Source organism: Equus asinus, chromosome 12 (genome assembly GCF_041296235.1).
Source record: "Equus asinus isolate D_3611 breed Donkey chromosome 12, EquAss-T2T_v2, whole genome shotgun sequence".
Taxonomy (NCBI): domain Eukaryota; kingdom Metazoa; phylum Chordata; class Mammalia; order Perissodactyla; family Equidae; genus Equus; species Equus asinus.
Window position 1 is genome coordinate 28,641,064 of NC_091801.1, and position 27,647 is coordinate 28,668,710.

Sequence of the window (27,647 nt, forward strand, 5' to 3'; positions counted from 1 at the left end):
GGATTAGGTCTATTTTTCAGGGACTGTTAAAATTTGGGTTGTCTATACTTCTTATCCTTCTGGTTGGATACTTGATTATAAAATGTGCCTTTAGATGTTGTCCCAAAACTATTGAGCAAGGTACAAAAATTCTAATAATGAAAAATGTCAATCTGAAGCTGGGAACAAGAGAATATTTCCAAATGAGTGCTAAATAGTTTAAATAGTTTCATTCCTATAACCCAGATCTATGACTCAATTCAGCAGGAAATAGCTAGATGGGTTGTCGCCCTGAATCCCTCAAGAACAAAGAATGATCAAAGAATAGGGGGGATTGAAATGAGCAAACAATTAGCCATTGATGATTAAGTAGCTAGTAAATAAAGTTTTTTTTTCCCTTTTTATAATTACTGATTATAGCTTTTAGCTGTTTAACCCACCCATTGTTACTGTGCTGTTTAGGCAATATGTTCTCTGACTCCCACGAGGTTCCTATAGATAACATCTCCCTGGTACCTGGGTCACATGGTAATGCATGTTTGAGCTATTTTTCAGGAATTAGAACCCCTCATCCACTTCAGGCTAGTTAAGACCACCAACCCAGCAACTGGGCCCATGGAGATGCCCATAAGTGATCTTTGACGTCAGGAGACTAAAACTCCACCCTCACCTCATGCTAATGTCACCATTTTGTGAACATGCGCCCTATGAAGAGGCATAAAGTCTGACTATGCTTGTGCAGATCATCAATTACCTCACCTCTCCTCACCTCCAATCATCTATCTCCACATTTCAGACCATCTTACCCCTCTATCCCATAAATATCCCTGAGTCCCCATTTTTGGGAGGCAGATTTGAGACTCATTCTCCTCAGTTGGCTGCCTTGTGCTTAAACACTCTCTCTGCTGCAATCTTGTCATCTCAGTGTTTGGCTTTCTGGGTGACAGGCAAAAATGAACCTGTTTCAGTAAGTATCACTTTTTATGACCTATTAGCATATAGCAGAAATGTCATATAGCATAACTTCTGCTGCATAGTATTAATTCAGGCAGTCTTAAAGTTCTGCCCAGGTTGATTTCGCCTTTTGATGGGGGATTGGCAAGATTCTGGAAGAGCACATGGGACAGGAAATGTTGCAGTTACAGACATTTTTAGCAAATACAGTCTGTCATATCTGTCTTTCCAGACTTGCTCATCCCAACATTTCTTAGCCCATTTTCCAACAGAACAACTATTCTCTAGTGGTTCTCAACTGGGAATGATTTTGCCACCAGGGGACATTTGGTGATGCCTGGAGACATTTTTTTGTGGTCACGACTGGGGGGTGAGTGTTATTAGCATCTAGTAGGTAGAGACCAGGGATGCTGTTAAACATCCTGATATATTTGACAGTCCCAAACCACAAAGAATTATCCAGCCCAAAATGTCAACAGTCTCAAGATTGAGAAACCTTGCCTCAGATTAAGTAAGAACCACTTGATTAATCCTATTTCACCCCAAACCATACTATGCTTTCTGTAAATTATCTCTAAATTCAAGTTGGTTGAGAGTAGGCTCTTTGTGGTAATGTTTCTGCATAGCTGCTGGATATTCTGCAGATGCTGAGATCATAGTATTACTGTTTTAGTGTCAAATCCATTCCATTCAATTACTATGTTGAATTATGGGTATTTTGTCTCAGTCAGGAAAAGGTGTAAACCAATGTTCTAGAATCATTGTAACAAGAATGACTATCCAAACACTGAGTAGTTAATGTCGGGAGAAAATGAGGCAAAGACAAGCAGAGGGCACAGGGAGTACTGCATTGTCTCCCTGGTTGCTCAATTAACTGCTCCTGGAAGACACATGCTAAAGATTTGGGGCACCAAATACTCAGTTACAGCCAACATCTGGCCTCTGCTGAGAATTCCTCTAGGCTCACCTTCTACCTTTTGATTCCAAACTTGTCCACACATTGACTTCTCTCTTCCCATTTAGCCCCACTGGAATTTGTTAATCCAGTTTCAGGCTACCTCTGTTGGATCTGATGAGGTAATCCCAGACACAGTTTCTCTAGCATCTTAGCTGCACACATTATGGGAACTTATCTGAGAGACTGACCCCTTAAAGCCCACTCAGGTTCACAGGCACCAACAGTGAGTCTTCCTATCCAGGAAATGAGACTACAAACAGAGAGAAGGTTCTGACACGGGAGCTCAGGTGGTCACGTCATTATTACCTACACAACCACAAAAAATTGTGCCATAAATGATCAGAGCAGGGGGCAATCCAAAACCATCTACATTTGACTCCAAATGCATGATGATGTTACAGCATAGTTTATGTTCTTAATTATGTTTAGCTGAGACTAATAATAATTAAACTTCAGTTTCTTTCCTAGAGCAGACACTATTTGGGTAGTGAGGCCAGTGAACATGTATGGAAAACAGAATTGAGAGGAGAGAGAAAGTATTTTAATTATCTTTACTACAGATAATTCATCAACTTTCTAATAATCATGCTACAAAGAGTGGGCATTGCCTGTAAATAAACGACTAAGTATTTCAAGAATTTTACAGTTCCTGAAGTCAGAAACCCTTGAGAGCATGTAGGAGACTGAGTCATTTAACCTGAAGCAGTTTGTATAATAGTTAAGAGCTGAATTCCAGTACCAGTTCTTTCATTTAGTAACTGCTTGACTTAAGACAAGTTTCTGATACTTCTGAGCCAGTTTCCTGGGATATTATTTTTAAAGCCCTCTCAGTATAACACCACTAGATTTTGGATAAATTGCAAATAAAAAAAAAATCCAAATCTTTTTAGCATATTATTTCATTCCCAAGAAAGTTAAGAAAAATCCCCCACTGCCAAATAATAATAATAACAGTGATAATAATAATAACGAAGTAGCCATCAGCAGAAACTGAGTGGTAAGTGGTCAGCAGTCAAGAAGACCAGAGTTGTGTTTGTGGTAAATGTCAATGCCCCAGGCCAGGAGAATGGGAGGCTATGGCCCACACAGGCTGGACTCAAGACTTTTGAAGTAAGCCAAAAGGGGCTATACCCTTAGTAAAAAATTGGGATCCAAAAAATTGTCAGCAAATGAAGCTTAGCAGAAACCCACCTGTCTCCACAAAGGTTCTGGATGAAACAAGATTAATAAAGATAATAACGATAACAATAGTAATCTCCCTCGACAGTTAAAAATACCCTTTCACTTAGGTCTGGAATTAGGTTGAAAGCTAAAGATCTAAAAATATAGCCTAATAAATCAAAAAAATAACCCCACAGGGGTCATCCTGGTGGCACAGTGGTTAAGTTCCCATGCTCTGATTTGATGGCCGGGGGTTCGTAGGTTCAGACCCCTGGCATGGACCTAGCACCACTTCTCAAGCCACACTGTGGTGGCATCCCATATAGAATAGAGAAAGACTGGCACAGATATTAGCTCAGCGACAATCTTCCTCAAGCAAAAAGAGGAATATTAGCAACAAATGTTAGCTCAGGGCCAATCTTCCTCACAAAAAATTTTAAAAGATAACACAAAATAAATCCAAAGACATAGATGATATATACACACACATAAACACACATATTCTTAATGACTGGGGGCATTTGGAAGAAGTTCCTTTAAAACAAGAATGGTAAAGGGGCTGGCCCCGTGGCCGAGTGGCTAAGTTTGCGCGTTCCGCTGCAGGCGGCCCAGTGTTTCGTTAGTTCGAATCCTGGGTGCGGACATGGCACTGCTCATCAGACCACGCTGAGGCAGCGTCCCACATGCCACAACTAGAAGAACCCACAACGAAGAATACACAACTACGTACCGGGGGGGCTTTGGGGAGAAAAAGGAAAAAAATAAAATCTTTAAAAAAAAAAAAAAAACAAGAATGGTAAAGACTCTTGGAATCAAACCATTTGGATTCAAATTTTAAATTTGCTATTATCCACTTGTATGACTTCAGGCAAGTTAAAAAAAAAAACTTCTGTGTCCTTTAGTTTCCTCACCTGTAAAATGGAATAGTGATACCATCTACCTCATGGGTTATTGTGAGGACTAAACAAACCAATATATCTAAAACACTTAGATTCTACAGAGCAAATACTTATGTGTTCACTGTTAAGATTACCATTGTTGCCTCTATTCAACATTGTACCAAGGACCTAGACTGCATCCTCAGACAAGAAAGGAGTGTCATTATTCACACATGATGGCTGACTCCACAAGATCATTCAAAAAGCATCTTGAGAAAATTTGTCAGAATTAGAATTAATTTGAATGCATTTATTATTACAGAATTTATTATTATGGAATTAATATAAATTTATTAGAATTAGTAAGAAGGTTTAGCATAGTGGCTAGCTATAAGAGCATTATACAAAAGGCACTGATCATGGTTAGGAAATTCAATTCAGCAAAGTATATTAAAAACACTTTCTTATGACTGAGTTCAATTTAACTCAGAAATGCAGTTTTACTATGAGAAATGTTTTTACCTGCATGAATTATCAATATTTATGTTTATAAGGTGTCAAAGTTTGAGAAACACATCTTAGATAATTGTGGGAATTCACTAAAAATGGCACAAAGTGAGTGATGACGCATAATTGTATTTATTGTTAATTACCTCAAAATGAAATGAAATCAACACAGTTGATACCCTTTTTTCCCCTTCTACCATTAAACTGAAGTAGCGTCTTGGTCTACTTTCTTCCTACTGTAGTTACATAAAAAGGCATGAATTATATAAACATGCTTCATATACTTTCAAATTGTATTTGCTCTTCAACACTTTTAACCACAATGTAACATTCCCTCATCAGAGTAAACTACTTAACTTCTCAAGGTTCTTTCCATACCATAAATTATCTTATTCATATAACTATAAGACTACTAATGGATTTCTGGAATCATATCCCAAGAAATAGTAAAGATCACCTTCTTCAGAATTTAAAAATGAAATACAGTAAGAGGACCATTCACAGACAAATGATACTATCTCATACACTAAAGCCTGTGATTAATCCACATTTTATACTATAAAAAAAGTGACATTTTAATGAGGTAATAAAATAAACTAAAACCACAGAAATAATTAACTGTAAGAAAACATTTTACAATAGTTTATTTTAATCAAAATTACACTGATAAAACATATCTAACAAAATCCTAGGCAAACTCCTCTGCTGTATAATGTAACTTTATTATATTCGGTGTCACTGATGTTGATTACATGGCTAACATTATTAACAAAGGACTTTCAACATTTTCATCCTTAAGTAGAACCTTCATTTAAAAACTATTAGCCTATATTATTCATATATACCCCACCAACTTCTGGAATTAGTGGATAATTTTTCTACTTAGAATGTCATTTCAAGCTTTATTACTTAAGGGCTTATTGTAAGATACAGCCTTTCGAGGTCAACACAATTGCAGGTTGATTTGAAGAGGATCTAACAGAAAAAGCTAATTTCAAAAGACTTAAAAAGAAAACTGAGAAACCAATATGCAAAATTAGTTTCAAAATAGTGCAATTAATAGAAATCAATCATTTGAAAATATTTATTTCCCCCATATATTTAAACTATTGAAGGGAAAAAGCATTTGGGACTAAAGTTGCTTGTTAGTTTCTTCATAAATCAAACAATAATTTAATGCCTGTTTCTATATTCACATTAAATATTTTTCAATCAATAGTTTAAACACAATAAGAATATACTAAAAATTGTACAAGGCAGGTAATCTTGAAACAGAAATAGATTATTTCAGATAACTAAAAGATGAAAAGTGGTGACAGCATTTACCATTTGCTCCCTCTTGTATTTTAGGTTGATGATTTATTTGCATTTCTGTAAAAATAAAAGTGAAGTGCAGTTAATAATAGATCTGTCTGATGACATTATAACTGGGAGAAAAAGAAGTATGTGTTAACTCTTCAATGGCAGCAAATCCTTAGGTTGATTTTTAACTTACAGTAGGTCATACAACATTGCCAAGACATATCTTTACATATGCTTTTATTTTCACTGTGAGGAATAACTATAAATCTGATGTGAAGCGTAAACTATCAAAGGGGACATTCTGGGGGAAACTGAGGAATATTCCGTGATGTCCAGTTGTATCAAAATCAACTTGTACTTTCTTCTACTAGAGGTTTCATTAATTCTCACCTTGAAGAAAAAGTTCGATTTCTGAATGAATTATTCCCTGAGACATAAAGGGAAGCCATCTGAGAAAAAGAAAGAAAAAAAAGAGAGAAGAAAAGAAGAGAAAATTAATTTTTGTTTTTCTTAATTTTTACAGTAAGTTTGACTCTGCATTAATTTTGGACTTTAAAAGGTAACTATAAAAATAGCTTTTTATAAAGTCAAACGCAATCAAATCTACTGTGTACTCATCATTGCGGTAAAAATGCTATCATAACTGTGGCTTTAGGAATAAAATATATAAATTGCTAAACCTGCTAACCATCCACCTCTCCAGGTACATAAGTCCTCAGCCACTAACACCTGCAAACATAACTGGGGCTCCAGCAGAGCACGCCCCCCCACCAAGATGTAAGAAAGGCCAGGACATGTCTAAGACTTTGAGCCTGATACCAGGGCTAAGCTAGAAAGTCTGTTTGCCCATGGTTTTGAGGGAAATTTGGCACAGAAAAATAAGTTCCACCATTTTAATACATCCTCCATGAGGGTCTCTGCTTTGCTTTCACATAGCTTCCTTTAATGTCTTTTCCTCAGTGTCTCCAAAAGGAATCATATTACCTTAAAATTTGGTGAAAATATTAACACTTTGGAAAATGTGCTTAGGGTGAGTAATAGCTCATCCTAGCAGCTTTCGTCAAAACCAGCCAAACGTCTGTGTTAGAAGCTCCTTGTTGCAGAAAAAGCCAAGGCAGAACTCAGAAAACCAACTTTACCACTTACTGGCTTTGTGATATTACCCTCTTGAAGCTTGGTTTCTTTGACTAATTTACCTGCCTCACCGAGCAGTTGTGAAGCTGAAATGAATAGTCATATAAAAATATTCTATGAACTACTGAGTAGTACATAAATGTTATCATTATACCACAATGACCACAGCTATTGTTTTCCCATATTCAAACATATTTCCACTCCTTCCGTCCATCCATCCATTCAATAAGCATTTAGAAAGTGCCTCTGTGTGCCAGGCACTTTGGTAGATATTAGGGATACATGAAGAACAACAGAGAGAAGGAGCTGAGCTGAAGGAGTATTCTTTCAGTGCAAAAGAATGAAATAGATGTGTAAAGGTATAAATGTAGAAAGTGTTGCAGGTGATGTAAGAAACACTTACAGATATCATGGGAGTAGAAAAGGAGACTGACCAACTCTGAATGACAAGAATAGGGAAGTACAAAGGAATGAAGAACAAACAAATTTCAACAAAGAGGTAATACTTGGGCTGAAGGTTGGACAGTAAGTAGATGTTTGACAGGCAAACAAGAGGTCAGGAAGGGCACCGTAGGGAAAGAGAATAGCACTGGCAAAGATACAGAGATGAGATTCAGCTTGGCTGAAGTACAGGAGGCTGCTGGAAAAGACACAGAAGAATGGGCCCCACGTGAGGTTACTGAAGGGGAAGTCGTTGGATCTGAGAATGTCAAGGACTTCAGAGATTGAGCTGTGGGACACGCTCTACCACATTGGCCTTGAAATCACCAGATGATGCTAACAGGTAGGCTATAAAGGTGAACTGTGAGCTCACACTGTTCTGCCAGGACCACTCATTTCTCCATTTTTCAAAAGCTATGAGAGATCCCATTTCCTTCTGACTACTTCAGCTCACAGTGTTCTTTCCCTTCTTCCTCTGGAATCTAATAATACCTGTAATTTATTTTATGCATTTATTTAGCCCTTAATTATACAATCTTGCTTTCTTTTCGTTTATGTATCCCATCTTTGAAGCTAGACAGTTATCTCTATAATTTTCTTTACATGCCAGAACAAAGGAGGTCAGCTTTATGTTTAAGAACTAGGCCCTAGATTTCACATGGAGTCAGACTGTCTGGCTTCAACACTGGTTAGTGACCCATGTTCTTGATCTCTCTAAGCCTTGATTTCCTCATTTGTAAAGTATAGATGATAACAGTACCTACACAATAAGGATACCGGATTAAATACATATAAGTTTATCATGGCATCTTACCTGTGACAAACGGTCAATAAATATCAGTTACTATTGTATTTTCTCATTGCCCACACATTATTTCGTACATAGTTGGCATTATAGCAAATATATTTGAGGTGATTGCCGTCCTCCCATCTTTTCAAATGTGACATGAAGAGGTAGGCCTTGGATAGTGATGTTTGTGTCAGAAGATCTGTCTCTTATCCTAGCTGATGGGAGCAGAGATGCACACCTAACCCAGGCTTAGTCAATCAGATGTTCTCTCTTAATATTTTGACCTAAGAGATACACAAACTGTGATCAGATGGCACTGCACATGGAGGTGTCGCAGTACCTGCATTGCTGAGGCCAGCTGGTACTCTGGAACCCAAAGCTAGCTGCAAACCAAAGATATGAGAGAGAAGAGCCTCCAGAAGAAGCTGGTCTATAGAGAGAAGGAGGAAGATTTTCAATGAAGAGACACCTTGAAAATCCAGAGAGTAACTGGCTCTCTGATGACTTTCTAACTTATAATGTCTAGTTTTATGCCTTAAAGCTGGGTTCCATAAGAGTCACCTTCGAAAATGCCTTTCCTAAATTAGCTTTAGTGAATCTCTCATCCTTACAACCAAACGAGGCTTTATCGACAGATTGATTGATATAAATATCATACTCTAGCCTTGTCTTTGTTTAGTCCATTTATGGAAAGTCTCTTCTATGATTTCTCTTTTTTCAGAAAATACTGGAGTAAAGCAAAGCTATGATCATGAAAGTCAGAGACTTTTGAGTAGTGGATACCTATTAAAAATAGTTCCCTATTGATTGCTCTAGGTTCAGATTTCTTAAAAACTTGAAATCATCGAGTCTATTAGCTTTTAATTCCCTTCAGTGGCCAACATTTCTATGGAATTTTTAAAAAATAGTTTTATACAGCCATCAGATCTTTACTCATGAGCCATTTCTAATGACTAGAACCAGACAGATTTTAGTTGCTCTAGGTGACAGTTATTTGCAGCACACCCATGTTTTTGTCTGTATATATGCCTATATCTATCTGCCTAGGCATGTGTCCACACCCATCCTTTAATTTCTGTCCCATAACGTGCTGCAAAAGAAGCTGAGAGAACTAGACAGGGCTAGTTGTTGAGGATTGTGAACTTTGTTTTTGCATCAGCACAGGAAAATTTCCCCCAAGCCAGTGAACAGATGGGGGTATTGGAGCAGTATGGCTTGAGAGAAGCATGATGACATTAAAGGAATGGAACAAAAAGCAAGCAGGAGGAACCTGCTTGCCCAAAAATACCATACACACTACGCACACCAGCAAAAGCAAGCTTAAATACCCCCAGATTACCACCCTTTCACTAGGCTAAACAGGAAACACAAATACAGAAACAACAAAAATTTTTCTCTAGTCTTTTAAGATTAAAGTAGACAATCAAGGAATGTGTTTGAGTGATCTTGCCCTAAAAGATGTGGGCTGTTTTTGGTGGGGAAGAGGCATAAAAAGATGACATAGATTAGATTTTGTCTGAGATACATTTTAGATATGGCAACCACTCATTCACATTGAGAATGGCAGAAGAAATACTAAATGCTTATAAGAAGGTTCTGTGTCTCCACCCCCATCCCGAAAAATGAGCAAGACTCATCCCTGCGCCTCATTCTGTCAGTTTCCCACCATCACTACTTGTCACTTTCGCACCAAGGAATGGTTCAAACTGACAAAGAAAAGCACAGAAACCTGCAGTAGCACAAATACATGCTCAGAATAGCAAGAAATGATTAATAGTGGCCTCTTTCAGGAAAAAAAATCAGTAAAGTTAAATGATTGCTCACTGTCTCATGATAATTTTTATTATTCTCTTCTCCCTATAAAAATAGTATTTTACATTTCCGTACTTTATCAAAATTTCAACATCCTTTCTTATCTATGTTATTCATCATTTTTCCCTATTTCTCAGAAAGGGAAAATAAAACCATTGGGACATAGGCTGAATTATTTTGAAAATAAACACACACATAAACAATTTTTAATGACACATCTGAGGATGTTATGGAGGGAACTCATGTATGACCTCTAAGGTTTCTTCTAACCTGGGATTCCATTGTGTTTTTTATTAGTTCCTTCCTCTCTCCCTCCCTTCCTTTTTTGTAATACTAGCCAAGTCCTTACATGGTACAAGAAACCATGCTGGATGATAAAAACAAATGTATAAGACCCTATCCCTAAGAAGCTTACCATTTAGTACATGAGACAAACATGTTCTAAAACAATGACATTTCAATAAGGATTTCAATAAGCAGAGGAAAGAATAAAATGTGACATGAAGTAAGAGAGTATTAATGTCCCTGGAGAATGTCTAGAGAAGGGAGCAAGACATACTTCATTGGGGAGAATTGGAAGAGAGGCCTAGAAAAGTTGATTGTCAGGAAAGAGGGGTAAATTCATTTTAAACCTGGCACCACAAACTAATACCTTCACACATAGCTGGCTTAGGTGTAAAAGTTCCCTTGTCAACTGTAGTTATGCAAAAGAAAGACGCAGTTAAAACTGGCTGCCCCTGGTTCTTTTCCTGACCCTCTCCACAAATGATATATTCAGTCCTGCTCTGTATATGGCTTAGTTTATGATTTATTTACAAATTCACCAATTTAGCACACACTTCCTAAGCACCTACTGCATTCTGCTGTAGGTTTGCCCTGTGGACACTGAAGGTCTTTGATTACAACCTTCTAATGGCATGGACCTTCCTGTGTGATTTCCTTGGAACAACAACCAGAGCTGGCACAAAACAGTTAAGCAAGGAAAATGCTTTGTGAATAATAATGACAGAACGGTGGAGAGGTGATTATCAGCCTTGCTTCTGTTTAAGAATCTCTGTATCAAGATGCAGTCCTGCTGGTGCTTGAAGCCACAGAGCAGGAGCTGTAGAAAACGTACCTTTCTCTGCCAGAGAGTGAAGATAGAGAAGTCCCCAGTGTGCTTGATCAACCAGTAACTTTAGTTTTTCAAGACTGATATATCCTGAGACAAATAAACCATCTTTTGCTTAACAATCTATACCAGTGGGACATTTGGCTTTTTTTTCAAACTCCTGTGCTAATTCTAAGAATCACTCTTTGGTATTGTATTAATACTTAAAAATGAATGTTAAGTGATAATTTGGTTTATATATGTCTTAGGGAGATTAAGACATATTTAAACCTTTTAGAGTCCATGTTGTAATTTTAAATCTTTCATTTATCGTGATTTCTCTTAGGGCTTATGGTGTCTTGATTAATACATGCCCTTTGGTTCAACTGAATGCACATGAAATTTTAACCTATTCTATTCCAGGAAACATGGTAGGGGCTGAAAGTAAAAATATAAGACATCGGCTTGACCTTGAGAAAAGTCTTCTGAGAGTTGGGAAAGGTAGGACAGACATAAACACACACATATAACTGAATATAGTAAGTGCCGAGTTAACATTACGTGATTTGGTAAAGGTATACAGAGACAACATTTGGCCCAACCTAAGGAAGTCTTCAGAAAAGACTCCCTGGCAGAGGTGACACACTTTTTGTCAATTCACCAGTGAATATACCAGTGAAAGCCCACTAGACTCCAGGTACCAGAGGAGGATCAGGAGTTAGGTGAACTCAGATTAGACAGCACCAGTTGAGAATGGCACACAAGACTGACCAGGAGCACAGAAGAACTGAGTCTGCCAGACTCCTGGCCTGGCCACAGCCCCAGTGTGTGGCCAAGGCCAGTTTCAGCTGCAATGATTTTCATAGGGTATGATGCCAAGGGTGTGAGGAAGGCCTTCTTCTCCTCTGCTCCAATGCTTGCCTCACCTGCCTGCAGGGCTCACAATTATTTTAACGGAGCAACAGGCCCTCTTTTCAACAATTAGTAAGAAGTTGTTGAGCTTTATGAAATGGTGAGCGTAGGCCTGGAGTGGAGATAGCATTCCACCTACAAAAAGAATCCAGGATTTACTAATAGTCTGTTCTATCCATAGTGGAGACCTTTTTTAAGGCTTCTTTTCTTCTATTTTTACACAGAGGAAATGATCTCAACTTTTCTCAAAAAAAAAAAAAAAAAAGTAAAGAATCCTGAATAGAAATGAGGCTGGAACACTTAAAGTGTTAGCTGCAATATCAACTCTCAGGAACACTGTGCAGCATCTTGTCCTTATTCCTTAGGGCAATATGCCTCAGGGTCACTTTACCTATCTGCCCATGATTTGGTGTTGAGAGGATAAAGCTGGTCATGCTGCTCTGCCTTGTCAAGTCAAGTTAGATGGTTTTTTAAAATATCACTTATTTGTATTTAACTTTTTGATTCCTGTATCCACAAATCTTCTATTTAGAATTGCCCTAGGTAGGCCTTTATTTCAAATAACCTACCCCTGCAAGCTCACATCAATGTCATTTCCTAAGCCAGTCAAGAGTAAGGGAATGCGACACCAAGAGGTTCCTGGCCCTCCCTGTCTTCAAGCTGTAGACCTCTGCTATTAACTGTCTGTGAACCTAGGCCCTCTTAGGTCAAGTGAGTTAACAAATAAATTCATAAATGGCATTGTTTCTATTAAAAGGTAGGTACTAACTTCTTTTTAATGATTTCATTATTAAAGTCACACACACACACATACACAATACTACAACAAGTTTGGTAACATAGAGAAAGGTCTAGAGATCTCTAATGTAATGCTAATAAACTTTGCAGTGGATAGTACATTGTAGGATCCACTCAAATAATATACTGGATTAAACAGTGTCCCCCAAAATTTATGTCCACTCACAACCTCAGAACGTGACTTTTGATTTGGAAACAAGCTCTTTGCAGATGTAATTAACTAAATCGAGGTCATATTGGAGCAGGGTAGCCATAGCTAATGACTAGTGTCCTTATAAAGAGGACAAGTGGTACAAAGACACATACATAAAAAGGAAAACAGCCATGTGACAACAGAGGCAGATACTGGAATGATGCAGCTGTTCACCAAAGAACATCCAGGACTGTCAGTAACCCCCAAAGCCCAGAAGCACTAGAAGAGGCAATAAGAGATGCTTCCGCAGAGTTCCAGAGGGAGCATGGCCCTCCTGATACCTGAATTTCAGCCTGCTGGCCTCCAGAGCTGTGGGAGAATAAATGGCTATTGTGTTAACCCACCAAGTTTGTCTTAATTTGTTTCGGCAGTCATAGGAAACCAATGCAAATAGTAAATAAGAATATTTACTTCATTTCACAGTCAGTTGAATGTTTTCCTGATTCAAATAAAGAATTTTTTTTGCTCCAAACCCTAAATAGCCAAACCTTATGTGTAAATGGTAGAAGTTCAGTGCTGTATGCTTTATCTATATTAAATGTACAAAAGGCAGAAAAATAAAATCTTCAGGTATAGAAATAAAATAAAACCATAAGGATGTGGGTGTTCAACTGAAGAGGGGAAACAAGAGAAAAGAAAAAGAGATGCGAATCCTTGCAGGAAGCATCTGTGATGCACAAAAGCATTCTCTTCTGTAGCTAAGCTTTGTATTTCAGCTAAGCATTTTTCCCCCTTAACTTATAAAAGCAAGGAACACTTGGAGGTCTCTTTCTCTCTGTCCTAATTCAGCTGTGCTGTAAATTCCTGTCCCATGAGGAAACATCAAGGAGCACGGCCGAGATTATCTTTCTTTTTCCCCTCTGTGATGTATGCACCTGAGCATTTCTGCCGCCTGCACCCCAGAACTCAGTACCCATGAGTGCACCCAGCACCCCACCTTGGCTAGTTCTCCCACCGGGTCTGAGAGGAGACTAAGCAATTCAGAAAGAGGTCTGTTCGGCTCCTGTGTGCAGCCACAGGCCTCCTTTCCCAAACTCACCTGCTTTAGCGTAAGTTGTCCTTGACCTTTCACATGCAGAGAGAAGGCTCTGATAGCACGGAAGCAAATACAAGTGGCTTCAGAGCAGTCTTTTTCTGTTGTAGAAAGGAATCTGCTCTGCCTGAGTTCTATTCCTGGTGCCACTACTCTTCTGCTTCTTTCAGAATTAAGGAAGTAGGGTCTGCCTCATCGCTCTATATCCACAGAGAGGGAGGAATGATTTTTACAGCTTACTTTCTTCATCAGGGTACTGTGTGAATGAGCATTGGCTACTATTTCTTCGGGAACTACTATGTGTAGAAGATCAAATATCAGCTTGTTACATCAGCATGGTGTATATCTATTGTATTACTTTTGGTTGTTTAACAAATTATGTAATTAAAATTTTTTTAGCTACAATCCATTGAAACTAAATTAAGCTATCACTTATGTGTCTTCCTTCCAGACAAGGCCATGTTAGCATAGTACAGACATGAGCTATGGTAATGCAGGAGGTGACTGGTGGAGGCAGTGGGGGTAATGGTGGTGAGGGCAGCACCAATGGCATGGTATGTGTGTGCTGGCATGAACTGGGTGATGAATAAACCTAAATGATCCCCAGGAGACTTCACATTTAAAAGAAATCAACTGAATTAATGTGACAAAGAAAATCAGAACATAAGAAGAAAATCCTAGATGAATCACTCCCTAGCTCTTCTGATGTGGGGTATAAAATACAGCTACCCCTCAGTCCCTAAGATGCCCGTGTAGTGTGGGTGGGAGCAGGCTGGGAAGTGATGCCCAGTCTTCTTCAGCACCATTTGCTGATTACTTCAGGAGAATTTGAATGGGAACTTAAAGGACGGACAGGACTGTGACAGGGAGAGTAGAGTAAAGGGCATTCCTACATGAAGAATAGAACACTCCCAGGGCCAGAAGCAAATGGAACAGAACTTGTTCAGGTCATGATAGGCGGTCTAATTTCACTAAGATCTTGAAAGAGGACAGTTATTTTTAAAAAATGGAGTCAGGTGGTATAAAGCCTTGAATGGAAAGATGAAGTTTTTTGTTTTGTTTTGTTTTTTGGTAGGCAACGGAGATTAAGGAAGATTTTTGAACAGAAGGATGATATAATTAAAATACTGCCTTAGGAACATTATTTCCCCTCACCCCCACATAATTGAAAATTTTTGGGACAAAACCATATAATAAAGTACTAAAGAATAAAATTCAAAATAGAGCAAAGGAAAAATGATGGAAGAAAAGCTAAAGTCAGAATGATGCTAGTAACTATCAGAGTTTCATTAGTTGGAAGTGGTAGGCAGGGTAGACTGGAGAAGAATCAAGACAATTAGAAGACTACTGCAATAATCAAGGCTTGATGAAACAAGGACAATGATAACAGAAAAGAAGGGATGAATTAAACAGGCACTCTGGTAAAGGAATTGACTGAATGCTATGACTAAAAAGGCAAAAAAGAAGGCGAGCCTACGGTGGCTCTCATTGCTCCTTTTCAGCTACAGTCCCCTCCAGCCACCTTTGGTGTTCACAGCTATTAGTGGCATACTTTTAGCACTTTTTGTTGAATTGACTTATTATTTTTTGCTCCACTTTTGGCTTAGTAATTAAAGTTGCAATTGTTTTGGCACCTCCAAATCTGTACCCTTGAATTTTCCAATGCCCTTGTTTTTGCCTGTATTTTTTGCCTTATTTCCTGTTGATTTTCAATTTGGAAAGAAGGCTATAGGGCAACCCCTATATTGAAGATTCAAAATTTCAAACTAGACCCCAAATTTTATCACTCCATGTCTGCGATAGATTGGGTTTTCTTGCAGAAACCTGTTTATATTCAATTTCATTCATGAGTCTGGGAACTATCTTCTTCCCTGTGACAGGGAGACCAAGCAACAATAAGCATCAATGCCTAGCTAGCTGAAGCTAGAAGTTTTCATGAGACAGCAGGACTCAGCAAGGAGCAAGGCTTAAACCTAAGGCAATAGGGCCAGGTTAGAAATGGAAGAAGTTGCTTCCCAGATTTATCCTTATGGAGCTCAAGGGAAGGCCCAAGTTATCTAGATTTCAATCTTGTCTTTTTTATGTTCTATTCGGAGATCACTCTAAAATTCTCCTTCCTTAATTCCCTTATAAAATTGTTATGACACTACAATTTTAGTAATGTAAAGAAACCAACATTTAAACAAATATTCTCACAATGTAAATAATAATTTCAAGTTTTAAACTTTTAGTCTTTTTGTGACATAAAGCACATTTCAATAATAAGAAATTATAAGATAAGATTTCCTAACAATGTTTAGCAATAGATTTTTTACTTAAACAATCAATGAATGATGCATGATGTGGAAATCCATGCACTTAAAACACATATGCACACATTCATACACACACAGCATCATCCACATTGCACCACACACTCTAGAAGTACCATAGAGACCAGCACTACCTTTCACAGGTGAAGGTGGACTCAGATGTAGTACCAGATTCTCTGACCACAACCTTTTCACAATACCAGTACTGTGATTTGTCACTGGCCTCGCAGCGCAACAGCACCTTCTGCAGTTTTCCAAGCGACACTGCTTCTACTTGAAATGTATCAATCTGGGGCAGGAGACAGAGAAAAACCCCACAGAAATAACTTGAGTCCAGCACATGACAAATACAGGCAATCATAATAGCCCAAGGACTACCAGAAGCAGCACAATACTTTAAAACAGATAATGTTACTACAATTAGCATCAAAAAGTATAATAAGGAAAGAAAAATAATCAAATTATTTTTTTATCTATTAAAAATATATTTCTGGCTGTGTTTCTTCCTCTCTTGCAGTTTTATTTTCTCCATTGGAGTAGTATTCAGTGTAACAAATAAAAAACCCTAATACAAAGGCTTCCAGTTTGTGGTTTTTCTCTTGCTTAGATTCCTGCCCCTGTGATGCAGTTTATTAGGTGGTTGGTTGACAACCGTGTGGCCTAATACGCAGCACACTTAGTTTCCATGAATGCTGATATAGTTTAAGGCATATAGGAACAAATTTTCTCTTTCTCTCTCTCCTTCTCTCCTACTCTCCTTCCTCCCTCCCTCCCTCTCTCCCTTCCTTCCGTTGTTTCTTCAATAAACTCTCTCCTATACCTTCCTCTGTAAATAACATAGAGCACACTCTTGGGTTTGTTGTGAAAGAGCATCCTAGAATCTTCATTTCTAAAGAGTCACTTTGTCATGTCAAAAACTCACTGACATTTCCCAAGAGATGTAGGACCGAAAGATAACGCTATACTGGTTGGAATAAAAAGAATTCCTTCATACATTACCTCCTCATAGATTGTTGTTGAGAATAACCACCCCAAAATCATCTGAGGAAAGCATCATAAATTTGATTAAGTCTGAGACATTCCCAGAAATGACAGTTGACTGTTAGCCACTGTTACCCTACTTTGCCATAAAAATGCAAATCCAGTATTGTTTGTATTTCCCATATGGGATAGGTTGTCTTAATGGCTGACTACATTGTTACCAGGTTAAACTTCAGTTTGACATTTGGTACCTGTGTGACAACTGTTGGTTCCACTTTGTGGATAGAAATCTTCTCTTGTTTAGACAAAACCGAAATCATCAGTAATCCAATGATGATATTTCTGTAAACCAGCTTATGATTGCGCATGTTCTCAGGAGTGCCTGGTTAGTCTCATTGTCACTATCTTGCATTCCCAGTGTGACTTTACACGGGACATTTCATGATACACATCACCCCCTGTCCTCTAGCTCCATTTCTGAGTATATGTGCTGCTTTGGTAGATAGTTTAGGCATGCTAACAGCTTTCTTTCTCAGTCCTCTCTGTCTCACTGCTTCTTTGCCTGAGGGCTTCCCCTTGTGGGACAGTTTTGAGGGCTGTTCTGAAGGTCTCTAGCAAGAAGGAGTCCCACTAGTAACCAGCTCATTAATGTCACAATATTGGCTTTTCTCCCTTTGCTGCCTCACTTTCCCCTCTCCTTCACTTCAAAGGAACTCACTGGGATCACCTCCCGGATAAATTTCCTATACCCTAGTCTTTGTCTTATGGTTTGCTTTGGAGCAAATCTAAACTACGATACTTCAAGGTCCAGAACGATTGCCTGGATCAGCTTTCCGATTTCTTCTTGTTTCTTAAAGTAACTTTAGTTTTGAAGATAGAATTAAACTAGGTCTATTATGTATGTTGCTGCCTTTTGATTACACCTCTGGACACTTTGTAGAGAAAATAACAACAACCAGCCCAATCAGTGGCTAATGATGTGAGTTGTGGCTGCTGTGAAATCATTCTGTAATAAAATAAAAAGATTGTTCCCACAGTTTCTCAACTGCAAACTCTTGAAATCATTCAGCATTTCCATTACATTCTATGCATTGAGGAAGATAACAGAAAAATGTGAAATCTAAAATAAACCAAGGAACAGAGACACTTTTATATCTCTGATTCTAAACTTCAAAACATACCACCAAACCCATATTTTTACTCTTATTTATACACTGATTGCAATTATACTTCCTATTCAATTTTAATTTCAATCCATAATACATCCTCCCCACTCTCTGGTAAACGCTATACACAGTGATGAACTGAAGAATATTAATCATGAAGATGACTTGCAAAATCTTAGCCTGTAACATCACATGATGTTGCACACTGGCAGACCAACTAGCAGGAGGCCAGGAGAGATGGAGCCTTTACCACATATCACAAAGTGGTAAGGTGAAGGAGTCTAGGACTGATGGAAACCTACGTAGATTCTTTAAAGGATAACTTCACTGATAACTTGGATAATATTAAGAATAATATCATAGTATCCTAAAGTTTGTTTTTGTCCAAAATTAATAATTCACTATGGCAGGAAAAATTAGGCCTAATTTTGTTTTTTCTCTCATCCAAAGCAGATCTAGCTTTCCTATTCACTGTGATGAAAACTTCTGCGTAATCCACAGTGACCAAAAAAAGGCTTAGGTGAGATTTAAGAGCTCTGATGTTTCAAAGTATTTCATGATCTACAACTACAGAAAAATTTAAGAAATAGCACTCTCAAACTGGTTTGGGAGTCTTCTTTTTTAAAAATATATCCATGGGTTACATAATCTCTATTCTTAATTTCAAACCCCCAAATAGTACTTTCCATATACAACAAAATAACATTAAAAATTAACTGGGTTGATTACATATCTCACTGTAACTCCTCAAACATCTAATATATAGAAAGAGTCATGCCTACATGTAAAGGACAAAAGGGAACAGTGAAGGGATTTAAGGTGTGAAAATAATACAGTTGGCTCCATTCAAGATGTTTTAAAGAAAGGTTACTGTGTTATTATGTGAGGTACACTATAATGTCCTTTCTATGACCTCTCCTTTTAAAACAGTAATGCTTTGTACCTTTCAGTCCCAACAGAGCATATTCATATATATTTTTCCCTGATATCATTTCAACTCATTTTTTTCTTTTTCTTACACTATCACTAATTTTTAATGACTTTTTCTTTGTTTTATTATTCATTGCTAGTATAGTGTGCCCCATTTTTCTGTCAAGAACAGCTTCTAAAACCAAGCACATTAGGAAGTCAGGTCAGGAAAACTTGTGTTAAAAACAACCTAAAAGGAACACTTGAAGGGTGTCAAGCACTTTTCAATTTTCAATCATACATGGTCACCTTCAGAGAGATTGCTAAAGAACGTGGCAAAGTTGTTTGTGCAGCCTCACCTGTCCTCTTTGAAATTTTACTGGCATGTTAGATTTGTACAGCAGTCTAAGACCAGAGTCTCCCCTCTCCCCAAAGAGACATAGGGAAACTTCAGACTCCGTTTCTGCTTGCTTCAATTGTCCAGTATGAACATCAACATGGTATCTCACTACTAGCAAAGCAAAGGGGAGAGAAACAAGAGGAAAGCTATTACCTGGGAATTCATACAAATAGAATCCAGACCCATGGGTCAGGCTACAGTAAAAAACATTACATGAGAATTCCTCTAACCTAGACTGTCTGTATCTACTGAGGGATTTTTGATCTTTCAATTACTAATTTTAGTTATAAATGGGCATTTTTACACCATGAACAATTTCCCTGAGGGTTAGAGCTTTTTCAGAAAGAGAAATAAAGATTTTTTAAAAAGGAGGAGATTACATAGGAGATTTTTTATGCTTCTGTGTATGACATAGGAGGATATTTCATGCTTAGTATTTTAGTGGCAAGGGTGACAAAGCTATTGTACAAGATGCTTAAAGTTTAAAAAGATATAAGGTTTGATGAGGAAATATATCAAAATTGAAATGATGACATGAGATGGCCGACTGGCCTCAGGCTAAGCCAGATGAGGCATAGACATGACATTTTCTCTGTCTCATAGCCTCAGCCCCTGTGACTGTAGCTGAACTAAAGGAATCTTTTTGAGATTATGTTTAATCCCAGATCTACCAATGACTCATGCTATGAAGCTGAAAAAGTCACTTCTCAATGGGTAAACAATTTTCTCAGAAGTAAAAAAAAAATTCTGTAACTAAATAGTTCAGAAGCAAATTTAAGCAACTATAAAACAATTTGGATATGTAATATATCCTACTGAAGATTAATAACACACATGGAAAAATAGCTTGTCCTCCTTCTACTACAGGAAGCTCACAGACAAGGTCCCCATCTCCTTGGATTCGAGATAACCACACATTTACTGCAAAATCTAGGGTCTTCTTGCTCTTTATATGTTGCATGGTGACCTGAGATTAAAAGAAACAATGATCAAATTGGTGATTTTTTAATTCCTCATAGAACTCAGAATTCAAAATGCACCCAGGGACTGCTAAAACGTACTGCACACTCTGATGGTTGTTATTATCAGTAGTATAGTAGTAATGGCTGTTGCTTATTAGGTAATTATTATTTACCAACTATTATGTTAAGTGACTTATTTTAATTATCTCTTTTAACTTTTACCAATTAGATTGGTAAAATCCTTATAATTTATAGATAAGAAAACGGAGGCTTGGAGATTTGAAGTGGACTCTGTCTGATTCAAAACTCTCAATTTCACCTACAGCAGTTGCTAAAAAAGCAATCTATAGGAGGAACTAAAAAAGAGATTTTGTGTTCATATTAATGACCAAAGCAGGCATACAGCAGAATTTTTTAAATTTTGAATGCCTTTTACATATATTTACAATATCTTTAGGTTGTGGAATAGTCCTCAGTTCTACAGCCAATGTGCCTGCACTTCTCAGCACACGGTAAGTTGCCTTTGCCTCTCTGCCCAATGAACCCTTAACAGACCCTTCATTAGCTCCTGATCCTTTCGTAGGTCTTTCACAAGAAGGCTCCCCTTCCTTTGTCTTCTGTTTCACATCCCAGCAGAGGACTTCCAGAAGGAATTTCACAATTGCCTGCCTTTCCTTCAACCACAATGGATGAAGTGCCCTCTCCTTTTAAGATACTGGATCATCTTCTAAATTAGTCTCTGGTCCTCTTTAACTTCCTCTTCTTCCTGGCTTTAGGAGCAGGTCCCATCATTTCTCAGGTGGCTTAGTCTCAGAACTAACTGCCATAAGGCACTGACTGCTATTCTTGCTCCCCTCGAAGCCGGCTTTTAGGCTAGCAAGAGAAATTATTCCAAATCAGAAATCAGATCATTTTGTACACTACTCACAACTTTTTCAATAGTCCTACCTATAGCATAAGATCCAAAATCCTCAAGACATTGAGCAGTTCATAATCAGGCCCTACCTACCTTGATAGATACTTCCTCACATTCTATATTCCAGTCATACTGACCTGTTTATGGTTCCACAACTCGGCCACATTCCTTCTCACCTCAGTTTTCACACACACTTGTATCTCTGCCTAAAACAGCTTCCATCTGACTCGTTACTATTGCTGAATCTCCCATCCTTCGTTACGTACCTCATACACAACCTCTTCTAAGAAGCCTTTTGTGAGTCTCCAATCTGGACTAGGCAAACCTACTTTGTGAGCCATGGCACCCTATCCAATTATGACTTTGACTTAACACCTAATATTCGACTGATTTCATGGAAGGGACCTTGTTCTCCTTGTCCTACTCATCTTGGTACTTCCATAAGCTTTCACAAGGCAGTCCTTAGGTTGTTTGTTGAATGAATGATTACATAACTAAATGAAATGGCTATCTGTCAACACAGGTAATTAAACTAAATCAGTACACCTGCTCACTAATGCCTGATTGTGTCTTTACTTGCTCCAGGCAAGACACAAGGAAAAGAGCATTGGATTTGGAGTCAGAAAAACTAGGACCAAAATCTAGATCTATCATTTTACAACTGTTTTACCATGAGAAGTTCACATAACCACTGTGACTATCAGTTTTTTGGTCCTTAAATTAGGAATGATGCCTATCTCACATGGTTGCTGTGGAGATTAGATGAGACTATATGTAAGAAATGTGCAAAACTTTATATAAATTGCATAAACAACTCCTATTAACTTATCCAAATTTATATATGAATATATTCATAAATATAAAAGAGATTAATATAATATATTCTACTAAATTTGAAAATGTCCCTTTCTCTGGACTATAACATGCTTTATTTTTATAGCAATTAGATGGAAACTTTAGGAATACTAAGAGATAGAGACTGATTATAAAGATTCATAAGCTTTTTAATCCCGAGCAGATACAATTCTCAAATAAAATTATTTTCAGCCCTCTGCCCAAAGTTTTGAAACCCTAGTTGCCCAATGGTCCTGAAACTCAGTGCTGGGGTTGCTTACTTGGCAATTGGAGAGACGGAAGTGGTGGTTGAATGAAAGAAGGGTGATGCACATTCTACAGTTGAGGCTCTATATTATGGGCTATCTTGTTAAAGTTTCAGCAGTGAGAGAAGGAGTTTAATCTTTTTATTTCCATTCCTGGAGCCCATTATGAGTCTGTTATTTTCCTTTACTTGGGACACAAGGAGATAAGTTACACCCTAAACTATATAGAGGGGCATACTCCTCAAAAGAGCAAGTAAAAAGAATTCTTAAACAAAAAGAGCTAACCAAAGGTGAAGGGGAGTTTCCATCTTTCTGAAACGCTGCATGCAGATGACCCCGAGAAGTGGCATACAGACCCTTGGCCCCCTTGCAGTGACATTTCTTACAGTGGATGTTCAAGCACTGCACTGGGTATGATTGAGAGTTTAACAAAAAGAAATTGCCTCTACCATCAAGGAGATTTTACAAACTGTCTGTGAAAGATAGACTTAAAATATTTAAATAACACAAGACTATATTACAGCAGCATATTAGTAAACACATTAATACAGACTGTTCCGTGGCGATTCAGGATAATGCAAAGTTTAGGATACAATAAGACTAATTTCAGATGGAACTTAGTAGATGTTTCAGATAAATAAGGGTCATAAACAGGTGAATGGGAGTCTTCTAGATTCTAGACTTGAAGCCTTTCCCATGAAGCATAAGGTTTTTACAAAGTCATTCTACCTAAAACTCTGAGAGGTCCTTCCTCTACACTAAACTCTCTATGAAAATTGGCAAGAAGCCTCTGGTTTCTGAGGCACCACCATCCCTCATGCTTAGAAGTACCCACTGATGAGAAAATCTTCATCATTTTACTTGAGTGCAATCCTACTAACTCAACTGTAAAGCTTTCTGGGTGAGAGCTCTGAATGAATTCCATTTACCTTCAAAGCCATGATGCCTCAAAATAAAAAACCAATAAATCAAAGTGAATTTGTGTGTTCATTTGTTTTTTAATCAATAAAGAGACATAGCAGTGGTTCTCAACTGGGTGGGATTTTGCCCCCAAGAGACATGTGGCATTTTTGGTTGTCACAATTGAGGAGGAAGGAGAGGGTGCTACTGGTATCTAGTGGGTAGAGGCCAGGGATCTTGTTAAACATTCTACTGTGCACAAGACAGACTGTCCCCCCCGCCCGACAACAAAGAATTATCCAGCCCCAAATGTCAATAGCGCTAAGGTTGAAAAATCTTGGGAGCACAACCAGAAGGACCTGCAACTAGAATACACAACTCTGTACTTGGGGGGCTTTGGGGAGAAGAAGAAGAAAAAAAGAAGATTGGCAACAGATATTAGCTCAGGTGCCAATCTTTAAAAAACACACAAAGAGGAAAAAAGAAAAATCTTGGTGTACAAAGATAAATAGTTAGATAATAGATAACTCGATAATTAAATAGAATGATATAGACAGATAAAGAGAGAGACATACATCCATAGATCTTATCTCCAGTTGTGTTTATTTCTGTTTTTATTTTCACAATTTTTTTTTCAATTATTAAAGTAATAAAGGAGGTTAAGTCCTGGAAGACCACAATGCATAAGCCCACTCATACAGTAGCTAACGGCAGGACTCAATGAAGGAGAGGTGGCAAGTGGAACAAACCTGGACTTGGATCAAAAGACTTTGATTTATGTTCTAACCTGCCATTTACTAGGTGTATGGCCTTGGGTAAAAGTTTTACATGATGACCTGTGATCTTCAGGTCCTCATTTGCAAAACTGGCATCATACCTGTTTGCTAGGTTGAAGATTTAATGTGTTAGAGTAGGAGTGTTTTACGTAATAAAATAATATTAAAGCACCTTATAGAAAAGAGAAATAGGAAGTTATTTCCCAAAGTAAAACTTTCTCAAGTATGGGTTGCAATATCCAGGAATATTAAAACAGAGATTCATTCTAGAACATCTGTTTTCCCCAGTTGGCAGTAAGATGGTGGTGCATGTGCCTAAGAGTCAGATCGCTTCAAATCCATGTGCTACCTGTGTGATATTGGGAACTGTTTATCGTCAATTCAAAAACCTCAATATCTTGGACTGGAATAATATTTTCTACTTTGTTGTGGCATAAACAATTAAAAGCGATGATCTATACCCTGAATGCTCAAAGAATGTATATTGGTGGTGGTGGTAGTAGTAGTAATAGTAGTAGTATCACAATTAATCACAGAAATCAGAGATCAGAATTCTTAACTGTTTTTTGGGATTGTTTGTGGTTCCTTACTCTCCAACATCCTCCTAGAGACTGCACAAGGAAAAGATCAGCCAAATGCTCACTTCTTTATTATCAGAAAGAGAAATTCTTGTCTAAATCCCTGACTCCTACTCTACTTGGATGAGCTGACCAGGAGTATTTGGAAAGACAGATAAAGGACTCCTTGGCTCTCTCCCACTAAGCCAATCTGAAGTAGCCTCTCCTGCTTCCTTTCTTCTGGGTCCCATCCTGAACTTTCTAGCTCATCAGTTAAGAGGTTTATATCCAAATCTATCCTTTAATGCCTCTCTTTCACTCATCTAATCTTCCTGACAAAGCTCTCTGGTACTTCTAGTCTCTAGATTCCTACTTGTACAATCATTGCATGCTTCCTCTTAGGTGGTTCCCATTCTGACCCTTTGTAACATCAGGTAGGAACACACAAGAAAAAGGATGTCCATTTCTCTAAACTGCAAGGACTGGCACTGCCCTAACTCCTCTCCAGGGTTTACCTCTTCTGCTAATGTCCCACCTATTTAGCCCTTCGGAGATGGCCCTGTAGTCCTTTCCCCACCTGTCCTTAGTGCCTATCTCTAATGCCAACCAGGACACCCAATGGAGTAAGGATCAAGTCCAGGTGGGGTGGAGGGAGGGCCAGCAGTGTTGCTGGAGCACACCAGATCATGAGTGCAGAGTAAGCCAGCTGCCCTCCTTGCTGGCCCAAGCTCCATCTTTCTTTCCTGCCTATTAGGACTGAGACTAAATACAATTAATGACCAACAGTAATTACCACCACCTATATTTATATTCTACTTTGTTTTATGAAAAACTCTCTGCATATGTTATTTAATCCTAAATTTAATCTTATCTTTTCTTGGAGGAGAAATGATATACAATCAAAGTCAACACTTTCTGAGAACTAAACTTGTGTCTAATTGTCTGCTGGACACTGGATATAAAATAAAGAATGTACTAGGATGAGAAAAGTTGAGAAAAATGATTTTAAAAAACCCTACTCTGAAATATAAACTTTTGTTCAAAAGAACAAAAAAATGTGTAATACTTCTACTCTTATTATATGTATTCAATTTAGATAACATTTCTTAAAAAAAAAATAAAGACAAATAATCACCAACACATTTGTTGGGCACTTAGAGTGTTTACAGTATTTTACTAGACCTGGTACTGGGGATCGGGGAGCAAGTACTAATGTCAGTCATTAGTATTTTCTTTTTGGAGTTGGAAATTTGGAAATATGAAAACAGAATAAGGTTTAAATGTGTTCTCAGAAAACACTCTAAGCATTCTTGCAAATCACATACAAAGTCAAAACTTGCCTCTAGGTTTTCTTAGTTCTGGTACCATTCCTTGATAACACCCTATTTGTCACAAGGACTATACAAGGAGGATCATCTACGGAATTTACAATTGACTGAGGGACTATCAAATGCATGAATTTATCTTTGGTTCAAATAAGCTGGCACAACTTTTAGGATGTTTCTATAAACTGCTGGAGTCTTCTGAGATTAAACATTTGACTGGAGATTGTGTGAGAAGAGGAAGCTAGTGCTTCCTGCTGTTCACTGAACTAGAAAATCCTCAAAAACAACTATTTTTCTTACTGTGTTTCAGAACTTGCTCTTCCTCTTCTGTGGTTTTTTCTAGAACCCAGAAGTGAAGAAGTAACTAAAAATGAAAAGGAACTGGAAATATTTACAAGGCACTTTAAAACTCAAATAAATAAAGCCACTTCTTGCCTAGTTTAGCTAATCTCAAGTATTCCTGGAGGTCATATCAAGTAGGTTATCATATCATATCAAGAAGTGGTAGCCTAAACATAATAACAAATGTGCCATAAGCTATGACTCACTTCAATTCCAAGGCTCAGAAGAATCAAATTTCAAGAGAGTTCCTATTCTAGTGAGTCAATTTATCCAAGTCACGTGTGGCGCATACGGCAGAGGCAGCCCAGACACGGGAGAGAGCGGTGGCCCGAGAGGCGGGAGTAGGGGCTCTGGCTACTAACTCTGCAGGGACGCAGCCAAGCCTCCGAAACTCTCCAGGCTTTGTTCCTTCACCTGCCCCTCACACATGCCGAGCCTCAGCCATACGAGATTATATCCCATTCCCTAAACACCAAGCAAGATTTGACTGTATGATTTATTTTCATTTTGCACTTACAATTTGCAAAGTATTTCACATGTATTATAAACATTTGTTTTATTAATTCATTCATTCCACAAATATTTATCCAATATCTACTACATGGTAGGTACTATTCTAGGAGTTGGGGTTATAACACTGAATAACACAAAGTTCCTGTTCTCATATTGCTCAGTTTCTAGTACACAGAGAGTAAACAAACAAATTAAAAAATATCAGGTAAGTGATGTGCTATATAAAACAAAACAAAACAAAACAGGCTGATGTGATCGAGAGCAACTGGGGGCTCACTTTAGATTGTGGCAAAGGCCACTCTGAGGCAAGAGAAGTCCAGTGTGGCTTAAGTACAATGAGCAAGGGCGGAGTGGTTTGAAAAGAGGTCACAGAGGTAGGTAGGGGACAGATTAAACATGGGGTAGATGTGATCTGATTGATGTTTTTAAAGGATCACTCTGGCTCCTCTTTTGAGACTAGATATTAGGGGAAAAAGAGAAGAAGATAGAAGGCTATTTTAGCAGATTTTGCAGTAAACAGGAGAGAAAATATGGCAGCATGGACTA

At 38.0% G+C, this 27,647-nt stretch overlaps 1 protein-coding gene across 18 annotated transcripts in view; it reads right to left on the reverse strand.

Annotated features, from left to right (window-relative positions):
• The window catches only part of RP1 (RP1 axonemal microtubule associated), a 449,795-nt gene that overhangs the window by 104,826 nt on the left and 317,322 nt on the right, over positions 1–27,647 (reverse strand). For 15 of the 18 annotated variants that reach the window (XM_070481272.1, XM_070481271.1, XM_070481268.1 and 12 more), the window contains 5 exons: positions 20,545–20,677; positions 19,670–19,821; positions 16,389–16,543; positions 6,130–6,188; positions 5,764–5,808 (listed from right to left, as the gene is read on the reverse strand). In XM_070481272.1, the coding sequence (XP_070337373.1) occupies positions 5,764–5,808; positions 6,130–6,188; positions 16,389–16,543; positions 19,670–19,821; positions 20,545–20,677 (544 nt within the window). The remainder of the gene's footprint in view (positions 1–5,763; positions 5,809–6,129; positions 6,189–16,388; positions 16,544–19,669; positions 19,822–20,544; positions 20,678–27,647) is intronic. The other 3 variants (XM_070481256.1, XM_070481267.1, XM_070481270.1) reach the window with 3 other exon arrangements.